Source organism: Cyprinus carpio, chromosome B15 (genome assembly GCF_018340385.1).
Source record: "Cyprinus carpio isolate SPL01 chromosome B15, ASM1834038v1, whole genome shotgun sequence".
Taxonomy (NCBI): Eukaryota; Metazoa; Chordata; class Actinopteri; order Cypriniformes; family Cyprinidae; genus Cyprinus; species Cyprinus carpio.
This window is the reverse complement of record NC_056611.1, coordinates 4,533,575-4,557,160: the sequence shown is the minus strand read 5'-3', so window position 1 is coordinate 4,557,160 and position 23,586 is coordinate 4,533,575. Positions and strand designations below refer to the sequence as shown.

Below are 23,586 nucleotides of genomic sequence, written 5' to 3'. Positions count from 1 at the left end.
GTGATTATTGATGCTCTATGTAGATTTTGTGGTCTACATACAGAAAAGCTTTTTCATTTATTTTGGAGTTGTCCTTACTCAGCCAATTTTTGGTCAGATTTCTGCTTGTTTGTAAGAAAATATATCATGCCCAGCTTTCAACTTTGTTTTGAAAAGGTTTTATTTGTTTTTTTCACTTATGACACGTCATTCCATAAGGAATACTATTGGATTAATTTATTACTGTTGCTGGCAAAGTTTAGTATTCATAAATGTAAGTATGGCAATTATAAACCATTGTTTCTTATTCTGAAATCAGAAGTTAAGCAATACCTAAAATCTATTTACAATCTGATAAACAAGAAAGCAGTTAAATGTATTAATGTATGTAAACATTTCCATATTTTTATGTAATGTTTTGTTTTTGTTTTCCTATTGTAATTTTGTATTTCTTTTTCTTTTTTTCTCTTTGTGTCACCCCCTGGCTACTGTAAAATGTTTAATTTGAGTGATTCAATAAAAAAAATAATAAAAAAAATAAATAACTTGTGTTGGGCTTGTTCCTCCAAAAATTTACTTTATTACTCATTACTACTCCTTTCAAAAGTAATATACTATGTTATTATATATATATATTTCTGTAATATGTTATTATTTATATTTATTTTAAAGTTACTTTTCCTTCACGTGCCACAGAAATTGTAATTTTGTATCTTTCCCACAAAATTCGGTTACACTTTATTTTAAGGTGTCCTTGTTACAATGTAATTATACAGTAAAGTACTGAGTAATATTAATGAACTACATGCTCTTACTATAGGGTTTGGCTTAAGGTTACTTGCATGTAATTATGTGTATTGTTATTATAATAGTAAGTACATGTAAAGTGTTACAAGGATTCCCTAAAATAAAGTGTTACCCCAAATTTGTACCTAAATGTATAATTACATTGTATTGAGGACACCTTAAAATAAAATGTAACCAAAAATTTTTTTAATTTATTATTAATTATTAGTTAACTCCTTTCACAAGTAACATTTTGACGTTACTTATTCCTTTCTGACAACAGTAATTAGTTACATTACTTTTCTTTCACATCCCACAGGAACTCTACACAAAATGTGGTAAAACTTTATTTTACAGTAACTGTTACACATGTTACATAACACTTACTATAGTAATAACTTTATATATACTTGTAATAGGCAGACTATTAGTGGCTCGTTTGCTCAGTTGCTTGGGGGTTTTGCACACATACAGTACAGTGGGGCTCAGCCCAAATACTGCTCCTAACTGATGTTCATGATAATGAGTGTTAGCACTGTTAAACACTCCATACCACTGCAAGTGTGGAGATTTGGACAGGATTAATCTTGTAGTTATTTACCTATAGTTGCAAAATAAGGTGCATAATATTTTACAACATATGAGTTGATTGACTTTTATTTTATATTAGACTTTTATTTTGACGAGTGGCGCGCAGGAAGCGCGTCACAGACGCTGGCATCGCTTCCTGTGGTAACGGGATTTCCGTCAACAACAGATGAATTCGATCATAACATCCCAGACGAGCGGAAACTGTGTTTCGTGATCTTTTAAGATCTCCGGGAGGTGTAAAATATATCTAGCCACAGCTGATTTCAGTATTCACATCTGTCCAAACAAGTCTGACACGTAAGACTGAACGTTATTATTATCATTAACACTCCGAAGGTGTTGTTTATGAACTTGACACTTGTGTTAATTCAGCGGTGTTTGCTTCACTGAGAACACGACAGTTCCTGGACACGTGTTCTTTTCTCTTCACGATACAGAGATGGTATTATAATAATAATATACCCTGGTACTGAAACTGATGGGAACTAATAGTTGTATCTCAGACAAATATTGTCCTCCTAACAAACCATACATCAATGGAGAGATGATTTATTCAGCTTTCAGATGATGTATACATCTCAATTTCAAAAATTGGACTCTTATTATGCTGCAGGATCACATATTTGTAATGATGAGCGGCTGGGACGTGTCTGTCTTGGGGTGTGTTTCAGTGCAGGATGAACTCTCAGGTGGTGCGCAGGGGCTTCAGCGTCCAGCAGTCGGACCTGATGTGTAAGAGAGGATGCGGTTTCTACGGTAACGCCGTCTGGCAGGGCCTCTGCTCCAGATGCTGGCGTCAGGAGAACCAGTGCAGCCGAGCCAGGCAGATAGAGGAGGACAGAGCGCTGGCCGAGAGGTGAGAGACTGGACGATTGATGATGGTTTCACTGTCCTGAGGTCAGCTGCTGTAGTGCTGTGTGTCTGTCAGGCTCCAGAGAGAGGAGGAGGCGGCGTACGCCAGCAGCAGCCGTGAGGAGGAGCGATCACGACCAGAATCCTCCAAACCACACAGCACTGTGCCCATCGTGAAGAGGCTCTTCACCTCTGCTCCCAAAACACCCGCAAGGAGAGGTAGGACATGGACAGAGAGTAAAACCTTTAAAACTTCTATTGTGAATATTATATATATATTACACTATATATATACAATATATATTAGTGCTGTCAAAATAAAAGTTTTTGTTTACATAATATATGTTTGTGTGCTGTGTATATTTATTATGTATATAAAAATGCACACACATGCATGTATATATTTCAGAAAAATAGGTTATGTTTATATATTAAGTATATTTATTTATAAGTTATATAAATATAAATATAGATATGTAAATATTTTCAAATTATACACTGTATGTGTGTGTATTTATATATACATAATAGATATACACAGAACACACATATGCAAACAAAACTTTTATTTTGGATGCGATTAATAGCGATTAATCGTTTGACAGCACTAATATATATATATATACATATACAGTACAGGTCAAAAGTTTGGAAACATTACTATTTTTAATGTTTTTGAAAGAAGTTTCTTCTGCTCATCAAGCCTGCATTTATTTGAAAAAAAATGTGATATTGTGATATATTATTACAATTTAAAATAATTGTTTTTTAAATTTATTATACTTTTAAATTATCATTTATTTCTGTGATGCAAAGCTGAATTTTTAGGATCATTATCACATGATCCTTTAGAAATCATTCTAATATGATGATTCATCATCAAAGTTGGAAACAGTTCTGCTGCTTAATATTTTTTCAGAACATGTGACATCCTTTTTTAGGATACTTTGATGAATATAAAAAAAAAATAAGAAAAAGAAGCTATGTTTTTAAAATATAAATATTTTGTAATAACAATATACACTACTGGTCAGTAATTTTGGGGTCAGTAATTTTTTTTTCTTTCTTTTTCTTTTTTTAAATAAAATCAATACTTTTATTCAGCAAGGATGTGTTAAATGGATAAAAAGTGATAGTAAAGAAAATATATTATTAGAATATATATTATTAGATTTTTTTTTATTTTGAATAAATGCAGTTCTTTTTAACCTTTTATTCATCAAATATATTAGACAGCAGAACTGTTTCCAACACTCATAATAAATCAGAATATTAGAATGATTTCTAAATGATCATGTGATAGACTGGATGTTACATGTGACACTGAAGGTTGGAGTAATGATGCTGAAAAATTCAGCTTTGCATCACAGGAATAAATTATTTTTCTAAAGTATATTAAAATAGAAAACTATTATTTTAAGTTGTAATAATATTTCACAATATTACTGTTTTTTCTGTATTTTTGATCAAATAAATGCAGGCTTGATGAGCAGAAGAAACTTCTTTCAAAAACATTAATAAATAGTAATGTTTCCAAACTTTTGACCTGTAATGTATTTATATATATATATATATGAGATTTTTTATGTATAATTTATATTAACAGTATACAAGAGTTTTTATATAAAATAAATAAAAAGAAAATAAGTCAAAAGAATAGAGAATGCTAGTGTTAGAGGGTCAATTTTTTTTTAATAAATAAAAAGAAAACAAGTAGATAGAATAGAAATAGAATAGAGAGTGCAGGTGTTTCTGGTAATGCTCAGCTCTGAAGTATTTAGTTGTGAGTGCAATCCCTAACAGGGTCTCTGAGGGGTTTAAAAAGTCTTAATTTATCCCCATAAAAGGGTCTGAAATCAGAGCAGAAAGTCTTAGATTCATACAGTCGTGGCATTAAAAAAAAAAAATCTGTGAGTTTCATCAGTGGGGAATGAAAACTTGTTTTCCCTTTGAAATGAAGCCCACTGGAAGATATTTATTCTTGTTTTAATCATAAACTCACTTCATTTTTTTTTCTTTTGTCATTTTGCTTCTCAAGCAGATCTTGATTTAAGAATCCTTAGACATTTTGTGCTACAAAACTGAGAACAAACATCACATTTTCAAAGTTTGATCAGAAGGTGCCATACAAATTATTTCCATATTCTAGTGGTATGAAAGAAAGGTAACCAAACATTGTTTTTTTTTTTTTTTTTTTTTTGTGGAAAATGAATGAAAAGTAATGTTGCTAACACAACTCATTGTATGCACCTCACATTTACCTAAGAGACCATATTGATGTAGTTTTCTTTATTTGGTCTTAAAAAGTGTTAAATCTACCTTCAAACCCTGCAGAAACCCTGTCTAAATATCCTTGTACAGTAATCACAAACAACTGGAATAATCGTTAAAACATGTACACTTGCCCCACAGTTTGTAGAGGCCATGTTTACAGTAATGCACGCTTCCAAACAAAGTTTATTGGTTATTTATCGCCTTGTGATGTTTCATCGTAACCATGATTTGTGTCTGGTACATATTAAAGCATGATTATAGAGCATGAAAAGTATTATTATTTGTGATAATTGACAAATGCTGTCAGTTGAGCTTATCTTGCATTAAACCTGCAACATTTGCATGTGTGTGTGTGTGTTTTTATTGTATACTTTAAACATAAATATACTATTAAGAATAGCTAATTGCGGGCGTGAGTAGAGTTGAGTGAAATTCAACATTAACAAGTTTTAGCCTTTTCTGGGCAAAGTTGAGTAGCATTTCACACATCCACATCCTTTTTGAGCTCAGTCTCAGAAAAAAGAGAATTTCAGAGGGTCATGTGACATGGAGTTTGCACACATGACCATCTCGCTCTTGTTCTCACGCAGATGCAGGAGCTCCGAAGACAGCCGTGAGCCAGAGCACCTCACTCAGCCGTGACCATGTGACACAGCACTTCATTGACTTCCTCAAGACCTTCCAGAGACCTGGATATGACATTTTTAAACAGTGCCATGCCTTCGTTGAAAATATTGCACACAAAAAGGTGATAAACAAGTAGGCTGATATGTTCCAGCATCCATGCTTCGGAAGCAATAAAGGCCAAATTTTGTACTAGATCGCAGTTTGCATGAACTAAGTGTTTTCTTTCTGTCTGCGCTGTAGGTGTCTGTAGCTGGTGAAGATTTCTCAGACTCTGTGCAGGATTTCTATCAAAACGTGTCAGAATACCTACAGAACAACTTAAAAGGTACAACATGCAAACCCACATTGTTTGTTGTTTTCATGTTGTCTTCTGTAAATAATAAATCAGAAAGACCTATTCATTTATTTTAGAAGACAGCCAAGTTGAATGGATTGAATGCATATACAATAAATATTATGAGGTGAATCCAGTGATAAATAAATAAATAAAAAATTACTGTTTTAAAAAAATAGATATGATCAGGTTGCATATACAAGATGTCGAATTGGACATTCGAGACTCATTCATATTCACTGAAAGGAGAAGGGACACGGTTTGTGACTTGTGTACGAATGTTTTAAGTATAAAACAAGGTTTAATAGAATGTGCCATTTTTGTGCATTTTTTACTCAGAAAATATATTTTTCAAAGAAAGTCTCTCCCAGAAGAATTTTAGAATTTTAGAAGTTTCTTAAGAAAGTGTTATTGGATTGTAAATGATGTATTGAAATGATGTTGTTGCTGTTGCCATGGTTACAGCCATTGTTGTTGATAATGCCGTTATATTTACATAAATAAGTAACTATTGAATTAACTATATAAGGGGTTGGCAACCTTTTGTCACGAAGTGCCACTTTTGACTTTTTAAAATTTTTGTCATAAAGAATCATTTTCAATTTTCCCAGTTATTAAATGTGCCATCAGTCACAAACTTGCTTATTTTATTAGTAACATTATATGCTAAAGTGCTCGTGCATCACCGTCATTCAGGTGCAGGAGATAAAAATCCATTCAGTTGTGCAAATTAAATGCTACTGTCTTAATTTGCTTTGTGCTGTAAGTGGCTTGTGATGCTCAGTGGAGGCAGAGAACTGAGCTGCACACTTGATTTGGTTTGCATTGTTTAATTTTCTCATGCATGTGCAGGGGACTTTGTCTAAATGAAATACACACACCTCTGTTGCTACTGACACATGCCAGTGATTTTGTCCTCTCAGCATGGCACTGTTTGTGCAATAGTGTTACAGTACTTGTCTCGTAAAAACAGATAATCTGCCGGGTGTGTGTAAATGTGTGTCAGGGTCTCCAGATGTGATGGAGACGGTGATGGATGAGGTGGAGCGGTATGTGATGAGCCGTCTGTATAAGCAGCTCTTCTGCCCTGACCACACAGACGATGAGAAGAAAGACCTGGCCATCCAGAAGAGAATCAGGTGTGCTGGAAGCATTGGTCAAGTCAAGCTGAAATGTGAAGAAGAAGAAAAACAGCATAACACTTTGTGTGTGTGTGTGTGTGTGTGTGTGTGTGTGTGTGTGTGTGTGTGTGTGTGTTTGTGTGTGTGTGTGTGTGTGTGTGTCTGTGTGTGTGTGTTTGCAGGGCTTTGCACTGGGTGTCCATTGCGATGCTGTGTGCTCCAGTCGACGAGCAGATCCCTAAAGTATCAGACAGTGTGGAGAGAGCCATAACAGGTACAGACACTATACACTCACAGCTGAGACCAGCAGATGGATAGTGAGCTCGCTTCATAAAACAGACAGTATTGGTGCTCTCATCTGATTTGGTGAGACACATTTGCAGCTGTCATACAGTAATCGATACATTATTCAAAACATCAAAGCAATAATTCACCTGTGCTGTGCCTTTTTGCTTTGAGATATACACTACTGGTCAAAAGTTTGGGATCAGAATCTGCTTATTAAAGCTGCATTTATTTGATCAAAAATACAGGAAAAAATTTAATATTGTGAAATATTATTATGATGTGAAATAACGTTTTTCTGTTTTAATATGTAATGTATTTCTGTGATGTGCAGCTGTATTTTCAGCATCATTACTCCAGACTTCAGTGTCACATGATCTTCAGAAATCATAATAATATGATGATTTATTATCAGAGCTGGAAACTGTTGTGCTGCTGCATATTTTTTTGGAACCTGCGATACTTTTTTTTTTTTTTTTCAGGATTCTTTGATGAATAAATAGAAGAGCATTTATTTAAAATAGAAATTGATTCTAACAACATACACTAGAGTTCAAAAGTTTGGGGTCAGTAAATTTTTCTTCTTTCTTTTTTTGTAAGAAATGAAAACTTTTATTCTGCAAGGATGTGTTAAATTGATAAGAAGTGATAGCAAAGAGTTATATTGTTAGAAAATATTTTTGTATTAGAAAAGGCTATTTAAATTTTGAATAAATGTTGTACTTTTTAACTTTTTAGTCATCAAAGAATCCTGAAAAAAGTATCTCAGTTTCCAAAAAAATATTTGTCAGCACAACATTGATAATTCTGATAATAAATCATCACATTAGAATAATTTCTGAAGGATCATGTGACACTTTATACTGGAGTAATGATGATGGAAATTCAGCTTTGCATCACAGAAATAAATGATATTTTAAAGGATATTAAAATAGAAACCATTATTTTATATTGTAATAACATTTTGCAAGATTTGTTTTTTTTTCCCTGTATTTTTGATCAACCTTGATGAGCAGAAGAGACTTCTTTAAAAAACATTACAAGTCTTGCTGATCCCAAACTTTTGTTATATTTATATATGCACATTTTCTTTTTATATTCACACTTACAATGCATTTCACTTCTATAATTTTTCGTTTCTGAGTAAAACTAAGCACTTAATGTCATTTAAGAGGCAGAGAAATGCATTACGCTTTGATAAAACTTTATGTAATCAAGCATTTTGTTGTTTAAAGATACTGCACTGATGAATCATGCATCATATAAATGTTGTAATGCTTTTTTTTTTGTCTTTTTCATAGACCTGATTGACTTTGACTCTAAAAAGGTTCCCAAGGAGAAGCTGGCGTGTGTCACCAGGTGTAGTAAACACATCATGACTGCCGTCCAGGGCAGTATGAAAGCCGCCGCCTCAGCTGATGACTTTCTGCCCACTCTCGTCTACATCGTGCTGAAGGCCAATCCACCTCGATTACACTCCAACATCCAGTACATCACACGCTTCTGCAACCCCAGCCGCCTCATGAGCGGAGAGGACGGCTATTACTTCACCAACCTGGTAAGGATTCAGTCACGTCATTCTTACGGTGTGTTATTAGCAAAGACACAAAGTACTTTCAGATTTGGTGGTTACTGTGTTATTTACAGGAGCCTGGGTTAAATCCACAGCACTCCGTGTCAGTCATCCTAGTCAGACCTATGTCAGTCATTACTAGTATACTAGTACTCTTAGTGATGTGAGGAAACCTCTTCAGTTTGTGTCATCCTGCAGCATTCGTGCTCCAGACATAAATGATTCCAGTGTGCTCGTGTTTTAGGAAGTGATCAGACGAACCATTTTCACCTGCTAGACTAAAAAAATACCACAGGTGAACATTTACAGAGAGACCCGAGCCACATTTACAGACCAGAAGAGTAAAGAGATGTGAGACTCTCTTCATGCCAGACAGGAAAACACCACTCTAGTGCGCTGTTACGTAAGGGCTTACTATGCGATGCATACTAAACTGTTTATATACTAAAGTTGTGTAGTTCTTCATAGGGTGCACCAGATTAGCTTGTTTCAAGCAAAAACTCACTTCAGTTTGACTCGTTTTTGCTGAAAACGACAATTTTGACTTGTCTAGAAAATCCTTCTTGATTTAAGCAGATATTTTGGCTGGAAACAAGACAAAAAAACAATGTAAGAAAAGCATTCTACGCTGTAGAGATACAATTCAGAAGCCAGAAGACAATAAACGCAGGGCTATATAAAATCTACAGGATTTAGCCTCCTTTCTCAAGTTGACTTATGACATAGAATTGATTTAACATGTTTAATGAAAGTTAAAAAATGGAAAATTGTTAACTTTTGTGTTGGCGTTCTTTATTTTAAAAGTAAACCATATGGTGTTGGGCATGACCTTCCTTCTTTTTTTGTTCTTGGATGATCACATGCCTGAGGCACCTTGAAGTGCAGGTCTGCTTTTAAGGCAGTCCAATGAGTCTGAATGGTTGAAGAGCAATGAGAAGTCCTCTTAGAGGTGTCCGGCGGTCACTTTGGAAAAAAGTGTCTGCTAACTGAATAATGTAGGATCTTGACTGGCTCTTGAATCAGGCCGCTCACCTCTGATCTCGTTCCTGTTGCAGTGCTGCGCCGTGGCGTTCATCGAGAAGCTTGACGCGCAGTCGCTGAACCTGAGTCATGAAGACTTTGAGCTCTACATGTCCGGTGCATCGTCTCCGCCGGGTCCCAAGACCGCGTCATCTGGCCACAGCTCACAGAACGGCTTTAGAGAGCCGAGGAGAGCAGAGGAAACAGACCTCATCGAGTGGAACGACGGTCAGGAGCTCTCAGTGCTGGGCTTGTTGGAAGAGCCTCCTGTACGGACACACACCTCCAACACATTCACTATTGACTCAGACAACGTAGACGGCGATAGCCTGCCTCCTCCGTTACAGCCGCAGAAGTTCCCATCTTTACTGGACACAGACTGACCACAACATGCACTTCTCACCACAGCTCTTCTGTCTGCAGGTCACTGATGGTCTCTGTACCTGTAATGGGACTGAATGCATTCACACTTGGGTCCACTATAGGGCGATCAGTGGTCACAGGTTTATATTTCACTCCAAAATGAAAGCAAATAAAAAGAAAAGAATTAGAATTCTAGTTTTAGGACCATAATGATTTTCCGTGGTATTGTGGAAAATAAAAAAAACAATACTTGATATCATAATGTATTTATATGTCATCCTGGTGGTATTGGCTGCACTGCATTTCATTTGTGTAAATATAAATGTTAAAAAACAATTATTGCATTACTGAGAATCACTACTGAGAATGAGAACTACACAGAAAAAGAGAAATGTTTTATGATGTTTTGAAAATAACGTTACAATGCCATCAGTTTAAAAAAAATAATAATAATAAGCATGATTTCTATTGATTTTGGGGTGAAATATGGCCTGGGAATGTTTTCATGTGATATAATAATATAGATTCTCTTCTTGACCTCCTTTAAAAAAATTCCGGTTATTTTTAATTAGAGTGTGAATTTAGACAGATGGTGGGTATTAATTATAAATAGTTTAAATTTATTGTTTCTTGCACTGATTTTATTGCTTTATGCAACTCACTGAAATATGAGAACATATAACTTATTAGTACACATAATTTATTTCAGTTTTGCCTCAACTTAAGAGTTTCAACTCAACTTCCTTAAGTTCTCTAGCCATTATTATTGGCATTAGTGGTCTTTTGAATTGAGAATAAAAAATAAGGACAGAACCGGTGTGGGTTAGATTTGAATAGCTGCCCTGTTAATAGTATAGTTGAGTCACTCAGAATCCGGTGTGAAGTCATCTTTACTGTGATCATTGTTGTGCTAGGATTTGTCAAGGCATGTTGTGATGAACAGTAGTTATGCTACAGACGAGCTTGTGGTTTAATGGACACCAGCGCATTAGTAAACAAGATTTCACTCAGTGTAACAAATGAGTCTTTAACATGGTACTATTTAAAAATGTATAGTCTTGTATTTATTTTCTTCATATTTAACTTTGAAGAAATTATGTAACAGTATGAAAGAAAAACTGGTTTTGTGATTTCGTGAGTTCTTTATTTTAAACACTTTTTGAACCTTTGTCCTATGAAAAATATTGCTTATGCATGCAAAGTTACAGTTTTGCTGTGGTATGTGGTTTCCCATTACGAACACTTTGTAACCTCATTTAGTTATCTAAATGATCTGGGGATGAAGCCAGAAATATGCTATTTAAACAGTTATAAATAAAATGATCTGTTGAAGAAATAGAAAACGCTGGTGTTTAATTTATTTCCACCAAATATTAAAATGACCCTGGACCACAAAACCAGTCATAAGGGTCGATTTTCTTAAGATTTATGTAAGATTTATAGATTTATCATCAGAAAGCTAAATAAATAATCTCTCCATTGATGTATGGTTTGTTAGGAGGACAATATTTGTCTGAGATACAACTATTTGAAAATCTGGAATCTGAGGGAGCAAAAAAATCTAAATATTGAAATAAATCGGCTCGCCAAAGTCCTTAGCAATGCGTATTATTAATCAAAAATTAAGTTTTGATATATATTCAGTAGGAAATTTACAAAATATCTTCATGGAACATGATCTTTACTTAATATCCTAATGATTTTTGGCATAAAAGAAAGATGGATAATTGTGACCCATACAATGTATTGTTGGCTATTGCTACAAATATACCTGTGCTACTTATGACTGCTTTTGTGCTCCACCGTCACAAATGTAATTTTTAAAACATGTAACTTGGACAACCTGTTCCTTTATTATGTTTATAAAGCTACCTCTTTTCTTTTTTTTTTGTTTTCTGTTTCCGCCATTTTATCTTTACAGACAAATACAATGTAAAGGTATAGACTATGGAGTTATTTGCTTTGAAAAGATATTTATAAAAATCAAGACTGTGTGATCAGTAAGCTTGAGAACAGAGTGCAATATTTTGTGACAAATAACAGGATTTTTATTTCCATTACCCAAATTAATAGACATATGAGAACTGTTTTCATGAAGGTAGAAAATTTTAACATTAAAACCTTCCTAAATTGTGCTTCTGTTGATGTGAAATCAAACTTTATCCATTTAAATTGGCCTTATTTTTTAATGCATACACCTAATTCAGAATCCTCCAGATGTTTGGTTAGCTGAAAATAATTTTTTTTTTTTTTCAAAAGTAGTCAAAAAAGAAATGTTTTTGACATACTATATAAAAGAAACCGTATGATTCTTTCTCTTTTGAGATGTTGGAGTTTCACAGGAAGAATTTCCATTTCAGGCAAACTATTTATTTAATCGTGTTTCTAATGAAATAGTGTGAGGAGATTAACAGCGTCTTACCTTTGTACAGTTATGCCAGCATTCATGAGGGCGAGTCATTCTTACTTTTAAAGCTGAATTTCTTTGTTGTTCTGTAACTGACTGCTACACCTTCAGTTACAGAACATACAATCATACTGACCTGTCACTTTCAAAACAGTCCTGGAGCAATAGAGGTTAGCTTTCAGCGTTGTAGTGGTAAACGGTTGGTTTTAGTTATTTTGACTCTTGAGATGGTGGCGTTTACCTCAGGGATGCAAGGTCATAAATTGCACTCTGCCCAGTCTATTATGACTCATGTGACTGTTTCTGAGGTGAGACCTCGAGTGTGGGTAAAATGAAAATAACACAAACGATCTCGATTTACACTGAGTGCAACAATTAAATGTTTAATATCAGGTGAACTGAACACTTGGTGAACACTCCTCAGTTGGTGCCTGTGCCTGGGCAGGTCAATATTTTGTAGGGTGTAACACCCAGTTGCATGTAAATGGCAAAAACCTTATCGTAGGATACTACATCATGAAAACACCACTTGGTTGGCACCTGACTCGTCCTCCAACACACACATAACATCAGGTTGGAAAACAAGATGCTGGGACATATACTATACTGTACCTGCAAAGGCAAAGTGAGAATTCTTGATCTGGACCTGAGGCCGGTGTTGACCTCATAATGTAAGTGGCTACAATATTTAATTTGTATCCCTCTGTTTCAAAAATCAATCGAGCTTCCTCGATTTGCCTTAAATAGCCCATAAGCCTTTGGAACAGGACTTAAAATTGGAACATATCAAACTTCATTTCTGTCTTTTCCAAAAAGCTTCCTTTTTAGGTCATTTTTGAGTCTTATAAATCCATCAGCCAGGTTCCTGATGATGCTGCATTAAAGCAAGATTCAGATTTAAATGTGGTTTTGGTCACACTTCATTTTAAGGTCCAGTTCTCACTATTAACTAATAGTGTTCAAGCCTCCATTAAGGACAGCAAGCCAAAATCGTTTACCATTAACCATCAGGACTGGATGGGCAGACGAACATGTAAAAAGTACTAATAAACAGCCAAAATGCTAGTATTCTTGTTAATAGTGAGAACTGCTCCTTAAAGTTCTACCATAATTTTGTTTGCCGACATTGTACATTTTCACTTTGTTGTGAGGAAAGTGGAGCATTAATCAAAGTGATATTTTCTGCTTGATTTTATTACTTTAGTGCTCAGAAACCCATCAACCCAAAGTCTACATTGTGATTTGTAATTCATACAATACATAACATATGATTTGATGTTTATTTTGTTGACCTTATGAGTAATGAACTGTTTATGGAATGATTCCTCTTTGAAATATAATGTTGAGTGGAAAATTCAATATACCTGTCTATATGTCATAGAGGCTTATTAATATGTAACCAATCAACAAGAAGCTTAAATGGCACATAACAAAAACATTGTCAGAATGATTCAAATCACACTTTTTTTGTCAAACTGTTTGATATCTGAGTGGTAAATAAAGACATATACTTAAAAGCTAAATAATTAAAAAAAAGACTTATCTAATTAAAACAACTACTTCCTCATCAGAAAGTTTTAACATGTACTGAATGTTTAAAACAATTGATAAAAAGAGATGCACAGTGCTCTCACAACGCATACCGTACACTGTATGACAATTTTGTGAATATGTAGTTTCAATGTTTTTTTTTTTTTTCCCCTGTCCAAATTTAACTTTGAAATCAAATTAGCCTATCTGATGTAGTTAACAGAATGGGATACTCATTTTAATACTCGTTTAAACCGTACACTTCTGTCTCTCTATGATAAAACACTACATCTACTGTAATTGGTCATAAATTTCTACCATGTCCATGTCCATGTCATGTAAAGTTCAGTTCAAGATCTAGCCATGAAGAAAGTGTTAGTCAGAATAGAGCAAGAATCCAGAGAAGGTGCTGTCATCCTCGCTGCTGGAGTAGACACCGTTCCAGTCTCTCAGCGTCTCTACCCACACCTGGTCTCCCACATCCAGCTTCAGGATCACTAGATTGGATGCCTGGTCAATGTCTTGACCCTGTAGGGTGTCTCTCGAACGTACCTTACGCACTCCATTCACCACCAGAGAAGCACGCAGAGGCTTGTTTCTCACCGTGATCTGGTAGGAGAACACATAAACTCCTGAGTAGGTGCAGTTGAATTTGCTTGTGACTACGTCGTAATGGTTTTCTCCATTGTAGAAGACCTTGTCGAAGCGAACTGGAAGTCCTGATGGGGGAAAAGACTTGCTTGGATATAAGCCGACGCTGAAAGCAGACCGTACTCTTGATCCACTTTGACCCATTGAGCCCTTCATTCCCTGTAGGCCTCGGTCTCCATGTTTCCCTTGGGGGCCACGGTCACCCTTCATTCCTCTCAGACCTCGTATACCTTTGACTCCTGCTGGTCCCCGTGCTCCTGGTTCACCCTTTGCTCCGGGAATTCCTGGTTCCCCGCGTTCTCCGGCGATTCCTGGAGTCCCGTGCATGCCGTGTTGCCCAGATGGACCAGGGTCTCCACGCACGCCTGGTGGTCCAGGATCACCAGGCTCACCTTTCTGGCCCCTCTCTCCAAGTAAACCGCACTCTCCTCTATCACCTTTTTCACCCTTTTCACCAGTCATGCCTTGGGGTCCTGGTTGTCCATCTTTGCCTGGCTCTCCCTGATCACCTTTTGACACATTCAAATTTGGGTCTCCTTTTTCTCCTTTCGAACCTTTGAATCCTTGCAGTCCAGCTGCACCCTTCTCACCTTTAATACCCATCTCACCTGTTTAGTACAAATAAATTGCATTTATTCATCTTTATTGGGTATAAAATTTGCAGAGACCTAATGGTTAACTGTGTTGACCTTTCATTCCAGCCTTTCCCTGGATGCCTGGATATCCAGTAAGTCCTATATTTCCTTGATCACCTTTCTCTCCTGTTGAAAAAAATAGGAAATCTCAAACATGCATGTTATCAAAAAGGTTAAAAATTTAATTGTAAATTTTTAAAATATTAATTTAAAAATAACCAGGATAATGTCCATATATAATCTCCTGCTCAAGTATGTACCTTTATCCCCTTTAGATCCTGAAAAGCCCTTTGGCCCTATTGGGCCCGGCATACCTTTGGGTCCAGGTGCTCCTTTTTCTCCAGGTGGACCTACAATATGACATTAAACAACATGACAGAAAGCAGATTTTCCCCCACATAGCTACAGTAAATAACACTCTAAGGGCCAGATTTACTAACAATCTGTACCAAAGCAAACCCTCTTTTATAATTAAAAGTATACTGTCTGGATTTACTAAAGACATAATGTGAAACACTAGGCATGGGCACAGTTACTTTTGTGGCTGACCTTATAGAATACCCAGATAGCAACATAATTGATAAACACACGATCAATAGCAACCAGCAAAGCCCAATAAATGTTGTTAACACTAATCCCCATGGTGGTGACTTCCAATGAAACAAACATTGGATTTAAGCCCCTGTTAATTCTTAATAAAAAAACTTCTGTAGATGTCTGACAGAAAGTCATCTGGTTAGTAATAAGTGAAGATGGTAATTCTATTTGTGGAGTTGTTTAATCCTCCTCTGCTGAGATCTTTAATGTCTTTTTATCTTCATTACAAGCACCTGATTATCATCGTCTCTGCTTGTTTGTGACCCCACACTAATTTGCAATGTTCTTGGTAGATTGCTTTGGTCAATATGGATATGAGCTCACTGAAACATCACTGAATCAATGATGAATGGACTTTTACTGAAAATTGAGTGTTTACTGTTGTCCTTTTGCTTTATTATACACTGTTCCTGTTCAATACTGTAAAGCTGCTTTGACACAATCTGTATTGTTAAAAGCGCTATATAAATAAAGGTGACTTGACATGAGCTGATTGCATCTATCAGTAGATCACCCGCAGAACCTTCCACTCCCATCGGTCTCGCACTACTTTGCCCCATTTAGTAAATCTGGCCCTGCTTTATTATAAGAACATAAAGAACGTATGACTTCACTCAGCTGACCTGACAGTCCTATATCTCCTTTGAAGCCTTGTGGTCCTTTCTCTGGAGGGCAGCACTCACAGAAGTTGAAGTAGCATTCATTGTAGTCTAGTGTGTAATTGTCTTTGGCCGTGGTGGGAGATGCCGTGGTGTCTGTAGGGTAGTCTATATAGCTGTCAGCAGGAACTGTAGTGCTCTCTGTGACATGCACAGGGAAGCGCTCTCTTGTTTTGGTGAAGTCCACAATCCGTGCGGTTACCGTAGGCTTGCCTACATAAACAGTGGTTTGGACCAGCTCTCGAGGGGGTTTCTTGGTGTACTGGTACTTTGGCCTCTGAGTGGGCTTGATGGTGTCACACAGGTTTATAAAGGTCAGTGCTATCACAGTTATGAAGAGAGCGCGTTCAAAGATCATCCCCATTTTCTGTCTGTAGAGAAAGAGTAAATAAGGTTTTAGAGGCCTGACTGGACCAAACACACCTTGTAATTTGTTCAACCTTAATGTATAAAAGGTGGTGAAAGAAGGATTTGTTTAATTGCAATTAATCAATGTCAGTCACATTTAACTCTTTTCCTGCCAAACAGTCTAGAATGTCCCAATCAAAAACACAGACGAGGAAGACACAGAAACGAGTGATCTCATATGTAAGCGTATGCATATGAAAAATAATGCGATCATCAACACTAACCCCATATAAATGAGAACTGCCTAATGCTACCAAGTGAAATGTGGATCCAGGAAGAGGTAAAGGACTCTGCAAGCTTTGGGAGTGCTGTTGGAAGCCATCTACTGCATCTTTGCTTTGATCATTGTACTGAATAGGATTCAGATGTAGTATTTCAGTGGTTCTCAGCCTTTTTTCCCAGCGGGCCGCACTATGGTCCAAGTGCAAGTCTTGCGGGCCGCATGCATATCATTTACATATTACGTCACCAATACAAACCAACCTGATTTATAATATTATAGCCTAAATATTATGTTATCTAATCGATTACATTCATTGAAATAAATAAATAATTCTACTCCCCATAAATAAAACACCTGATGCTGTCGGGAGCTGACCAGTTTTGTGAAATTTGTCTCGAAAGGAGTAACAGCACAATGAAGTTGCGATTGTAAGATGCAGTGTGTAAGACGCGCGACATTGCAGAAAATGTGCATTCACAAATGTAACCTATGTTGATCCAAATATGGAAAGCACTTTCGAATTTAATAATATGAGGTTCTCTCCAGAGATGTTTTGCCACATTTCTTCAATTAAAGATGCCTGCTGCGTAGTATGGGTGTTTCCATTTGCCTGAACTTCTTCAAGTGAGTTGCGGGGCAAACCAAAAATCCAGCACTCTCCTTCACTACTGATACTGCGACTATTCTTGTTTGTATGTGTTCATTCCCTGGCATTTTCCACATTTCTTTTTTCTCCCTTAAAAACAAATTTGTCCATTCCGATGCTCAATTTTACCGAACTAATGGCTGTTGATGACTATTTGAATTGAATTCTGCCAAAGTGCGCGCTTGTATGTGTTCGTTAAATGCGGAACGTTATGTGAGTAGGTCAGCTCATGTCTGAAAATAACATATGAAAAACAAATAATTTTACATAAAAACATTAGGCTATAGCTTATATTTCTTTAGTACATTTTTAAATTAATGTAAAAACTAAAAGGTATTGTAAAACTGAAAGTTATTTTTTTTAAATTGTGTTCAGCATGGTGGGCTGCATTTGAATTCGTGACGGGCCGCGGGTTGAGAACCACTGTAGTATTTGATAAAAATGTGATTTTCTCAGCTTTTTGATTAAAATGTAGCATCTTTTATGAAACCTACCTAAGTGTTGATAAAAAAATGAATGCTTGAAGCAAGAATAAAACAGATTTTTGTTGTTGTTGTTTAAAAGTAGAGGACTTCCTCTTTATTTTGGTGTATTGCATGTTCAGATATTCATACAACAAAATATTCCAGGGGCCATGAAATTTTTTTGAAAATCAACAAAAATGCTGGCGTTGGCTGGCAACTTTTTACCAAAATGGGGAAAGTGTTCAATTGTATGCTAAATAAACATTCAAATCATTGATAAACTCATGTATAGATCCAAATTATATATGACAATATGTCAACTAACATTAAATGCCATTGATGCTTGTGTCATAACGTCATGATGTGAACTCAAGTGACGTGCAAGAACCAATGAAGTTTGATGTTACTGGTTTATGTTATAAATATGGTCACCATATTTGATTTTTTTCTCTGTATACATGAATTGATAAATGTTTTAATTTGTTAATTTATCAGTCTATACATCATATAAAGTGATTGTATCACTTCAGAAAAAATTGATTACACCGGTACAGCCCAGTGGGCACCTTGATATCAATTTGATCAAGATGCTGTAACATCACTTTAAATTCAGTTTGGACAGTAATTTCATCCAGTGGTTGAAAATAGGAAGTTAATCTGACTCTGAAATTGGTTTAATGTATATGTTTGACTTTCAATTTACATCAAATCAACGTCATGACAAGTTTTTGATGTCAGTTTTATTTGCATATTTGACCAGTTTTTGAGGTCAATTTTGGTGTCAGTTTGAGGTCTTTTCAACATCAATTGCACACTGGGAGTTGTTTGGATCCCTTTTATGTTACCTTTTAAAGCTTCTTGAACACAAATGACAAAAACTAACCTTAAAAATTAAAATAAAACAAAAATATCTAAACAACAAAAAATCTAAGCCCAACCTTTTTTCCGGAAGACCCCATTTTAAAGTTCAGTTTTAAAGTTCCCATTTTCACAAGTGGATTTCACAAAGGCACAAATGGAAGGACAGGTGCCAAGCTCACAGCTTTCATCTATATAACACCACTTTATTGACTGATTTCTTGGATCAAAACTCCTCACACTTTCATTCTGGGAATAGTTAGAGACAGGAGATGCTGGATTCTAGAGCGTTCGCGGACTATAACAGCCTCAGTCAGGAAATCAGAGTCTCATTCCAATCTGTTTGGTGTCACTCCAAAAAAGCTTTTGTCCAAAAGAGCAGCGATAATCTCAGGAGCTCACTTCAGCCTCAACTGTTTTCTGGAGGGAAATGGCTTATCTCATGAAGCTGCTTTTGAGGTAAAATGAAGACTACTGGCAGCCAGCGACTGGCTTAGTTCTGTGCGAGTGTGTGTGATGTTTTCACAAAAAAAATGGTTTCTGAAAACTTATCAGAGTGTCTTAAAAAGTGAAGATGTGGCACAATGGTCAAAGATGGCAGTCTAGCGCATGTTGTTTACATAGGAAAAACTGATAGAAAGCAGCATAGTTGAACACAAAAATGCATTCTGTGTGAACTGACACTAACCTTAAATACAATGGCTCCAAATAAAATACACCACCAGTCAAAAGTTTTTAACAGCTAGATTTTTAATGTTTTTTAAAGAAGTCTCTTCTGCTCGGCATCCCTGTTTTTATTTGATCCAAAGTATAGCAATAACATGAAAATTTTGAAATATTTTTACTATTTAAAATAACTGTTTTCAATTTGAACATATTCAAATGTAATTTATTCCTGTGATTCAAAAACTTTTCAGCATCATTACTCCAGTCACATGATCTTCAGAAATCATTCTAATATGCTGATTTGCTGCTCAAAAAACATTTATTGTTATTATTATGTTGAAAACGGCTGAGTAGAATTTTTTCAGGTTTCTTAGATGAATAGAAAGTTCAGAAGAACAGCATTTATCATAAATAGAAATCTTTTGTAACATAAAATGTCTCAATAATGTACTCAACTGTTTTAAATATTGATAATAATAATACAAATAATAATAATAAATGTTTCTTGAGCAGCAAATTGCCATATTAGAATGATTTCTGGAGGATCATGTGACACTGAAGACTTTAAATAACATTATAATCACATGAAAACTAGACATTGTTCCCACAACTTTTCAGGCCCCAATTTATATTAGGTGCCTTCACTATGTGCTTACATCAAAAAATAAGTACAATGCACTTATTGCTTTCATATTGTATTTCAAAACACTTGCTGCTATTGAGGTGGTATGGGTAGGTTTAAGGTTTAAGGGTGGGTCAACAGTGTAATTATAAATGAATTTACATACATTAATTACAGATGTAATTACATGCATGCATTTTTAAAATATAAAAACATGTACACAATAAGTGCATTGTATCAAATGATTAATTTAAATTAGTGCTGTCAAACAATTAATCGTGATTAATCGCATCCAAAATAAAGGTTTTTGTTTACATAATATATGTATATGTACTGTGTTTATTTATTATGTATATATAAATACTCACACATACAGTACATATTTTGAATATATTTACATGCATATAATTTATATTATATGAAATATATTTAATATATAAACATATTTCTTAAATATACACATGCATTTGTGTGTATTTATAATATAAATATATACAGAAATAAACATTACATATACATATATGTACACAAAAACTTTTATTTTGGATACGATTAATCTCTATTAATTGTTTGACAGCACTAATTTAAAAGTACATACTAGTTAAGGCCACCTAATAACAAGTAGGACCCTTTTTTAATTTAATACCCTACATTTCCTACTTAGAAAAAGTATCAATGCTAGTGTCATTTATTGTAAATAAAGAGAGCAAAAGCACATTCATATACTTTTTGGAGCTGCTATACACCTCTCTCTCTCTCATCCTACCCAAGAACCTCTGGAATCAATAAAGCTGAAAAAAGGCATAAAGAAAATTCAGTCTGTCTTATGTTTCAGACTAGCATAGGCTATAGACTAAGGTTTGCGGAGCACAGCAAGGCCACCTGAAACATGAGAAGAAGGGCTGCTTTAGGAGGGTCATACTCCACCTTGACCTGCTGGTGTCACTCCACTATTCAAGACAAACCCAGCCATAGTGCTCACTTTACTCCTGCCCCCGTTCCTGAAGAGCCTTATGGGAGCGAGACAGGGTAAACCATAGGACACGGAGCCGGTATCACAATACAACCCCAGGGCCCCTGGTGCACTACTCCACACTCAGGAGCAACAGAGCGAGCAGAAATAGATGCGCTTGAGTTCTAATGGTCCTCAGATTGAGAGGTTTAAAATTGCAAATAAAGAGACGAGCATTCATTTTATCAATGCATCATGTCATGAATGCATCGCATCTGTAAAGCATGTTTGCTCCTGTTTAAGGGGATTTGAGGAGCATGGGGCTCGAGTGTCACCTGAGCTGGAGGAGTCTCTGGTAACGGTTGAGGCTGTGCTCTGCTGGTAAGCCTTTAATGGAGAGCACTGTGACCTTGTCAGGAATAGAGAGGCTTTTGGACTATTCACCTTTTGCTTTTTTCCCCTTCAAATTCCCAAGACAGACCGGAAGGCTTTTGATTCACAGGGTTATAGAAAATGATGGTTGTGTAAAAAGCAAAGAAAAATAGACAAAAAGTTTGTGCTCACTGGTTTACCTTTAAAAAAATATTGCATGTACTCTTTCAATGAATATAAAGTCATTAAAGCATGTATACAATAATAATTATAAAAGCATGTTTAAAAAATGTTTAACGTCACACTGCAAAAGAAAAAAAAAAAAAAAAAAAAAAAAAAAAAACTTTATCTACCAAAATATTTACATTTTATTTAAAAAAATGATTTGATTAAAACACATGATAAAACGCATGTGCATAAAACATCCAAAACCATGCAAATTATGTTTTGGCAAAAGTTCTTGGTAAATGGTATTTGCAATCTCCTTAATTCAGCAAACTTTTACATTTTTTAAATTTTGCATAAGGTTCACAGAAGAATTTAGAAATGCACCTAGATTTACCAAAGCAGATGTAAACTATATGTGACCCTGGAGTTTTTGAAAATTGAGATTTCTACATCATCTGAAAGCTGAATAAATAATCTTTCCTTTGATGTATGGTTTGTTAGGGTGACAATATTTGTCTGAGATACAGCTATTCGAAAATCTGAAATCTGAGGATGCAAAAAAATCTAAATATTGAGAAAATCATCTTTAAAGTTGTTCAAATGAAGTTCTTGCAATGCATATTACTAATCAAAAATTCAAAAGTTTTGATATATTTACAGTAGGACATTTACAAAATATTTTCATGGAACATGATCTTTACTTAATATCCTAATGATTTTTGGCATAAAAGAAAAATGGATAATTGCAATTTTTATTTAAAATGTATAATTTTGATTTAAAAGTATGGTTAAGTGACTTAAGACTGGTTTTGTGCTCCAGGGTCACACACACAGGTAAAAAAATAGATATCTTTTACACATTTTTTTATAATTTATTTTTTGTTAAAATGAAATTTTGTCACACACACACACACACACAACATTTTAAAATTGAAACTGTCAAAATGGAGAACTGTGATCAAATGTAACTTCTGTTCCATCCTCAGACAGAGCTGAGATATTAAGTCAATGAAAAGCATCAGTAAGTGTGTTTACCAGACAGCAGGCTCGTCTCGTGTCCAGTGTCTTCAGCCGTTTCCCTCTGATCCAGCTCAGACACTGAAGACTGAAGGCAGTGCAGTTTAGAGTAGAGCAGGGGGTGTGCACTACGGTTCTGGCCCAGTGCTTCACAGTTACAGTCACCCAGACTGAACCGTTACCAGAACTGACCCAGAAACCTGACCCAAGCCCGCAAAACACTATGCACTCTATTCACCTGCTCGTGCTTCCCTTTCCCTCTTTCTCACTTTTACCCCAGACTGTCTGCCATTTCTACTAGCACTGTTCGGGAAAGGTGCCAGGTTGCCAGTTCCACTTTATAGGACACTTGTTTTTAAGGCCTTGCACAATCTAGCTCCTGTGTATTTTACTAAATTCACTGTTCTGTTAATAGTCACGAGGACACACAACACTTCCAAATTACACCTCCTGAGAAAGACCCTTTGACCTTTTGAATATCATAAAATCCTTCTATAAATATCAAATCACATTTAAGCAAGCGTAGCAATGTGAACCGCAATTCAGAGTTTCTGTGCAACGCCCGATGCTTTAGATTTCTCCACTAGAGGGAAGTGTCATTTCATTTCATGAATCCTTGTGAAAATGAGTATACACTTAAGAATGTGAACATAATGTGACTAAATCCTGTTAGAAATGTTTAGGTTAGATTATAAATATATAGTTTAAATAATTAGCATTGTTACTCAGTGTAATATCAGTGTGTGTGTGTGTGTGTGTGTGTGTGTGTGTGTGTGTGAGAAAGAGAGAGTCTTAAAATAAATCTGCATGTCACAGATATAAACAGAGATGTATGTTTTAATTAAAAAACTGTAAACAATGTACTGTATTTATGTAAAGCGATTTCCATACTGATTTTTTACAGGG

General features: G+C 35.5%; 2 protein-coding genes across 5 annotated transcripts; one reads left to right on the top strand and one right to left on the bottom strand.

The window, feature by feature from the left end:
- Positions 1-1,479: 1,479 nt before the first annotated feature.
- LOC109104910 (rab5 GDP/GTP exchange factor-like) lies at positions 1,480-11,148 on the top strand. Of its 4 annotated transcripts, none has more exons than XM_042738967.1 (9): positions 1,480-1,653; positions 2,033-2,212; positions 2,285-2,427; positions 5,073-5,230; positions 5,350-5,434; positions 6,450-6,582; positions 6,747-6,838; positions 8,151-8,407; positions 9,478-11,148. In XM_042738967.1, exons 2-9 carry the CDS (start codon positions 2,034-2,036, stop codon positions 9,823-9,825), a joined length of 1,395 nt encoding a protein of 464 aa, XP_042594901.1. In that variant the 5' UTR covers positions 1,480-1,653; position 2,033; the 3' UTR covers positions 9,826-11,148. The 4 variants fall into 4 exon arrangements, with proteins under 4 accessions (XP_042594901.1, XP_042594900.1, XP_018973779.1 ...); XM_042738966.1 differs by having other exon boundaries at positions 1,970-2,212; XM_019118234.2 differs by having other exon boundaries at positions 1,481-1,653; positions 2,028-2,212.
- Positions 11,149-12,404: 1,256 nt separating this feature from the next.
- LOC122139770 (inner ear-specific collagen-like) lies at positions 12,405-23,253 on the bottom strand. Its single transcript, XM_042738964.1, has 5 exons — positions 22,699-23,253; positions 16,249-16,655; positions 15,289-15,378; positions 15,083-15,154; positions 12,405-15,001 (listed from the first exon to the last, which is right to left on the bottom strand). The coding sequence occupies exons 2-5, from the start codon at positions 16,646-16,648 to the stop codon at positions 14,118-14,120; spliced, it is 1,446 nt and encodes a 481-aa protein (XP_042594898.1). The 5' UTR covers positions 16,649-16,655; positions 22,699-23,253; the 3' UTR covers positions 12,405-14,117.
- Positions 23,254-23,586: the final 333 nt, after the last annotated feature.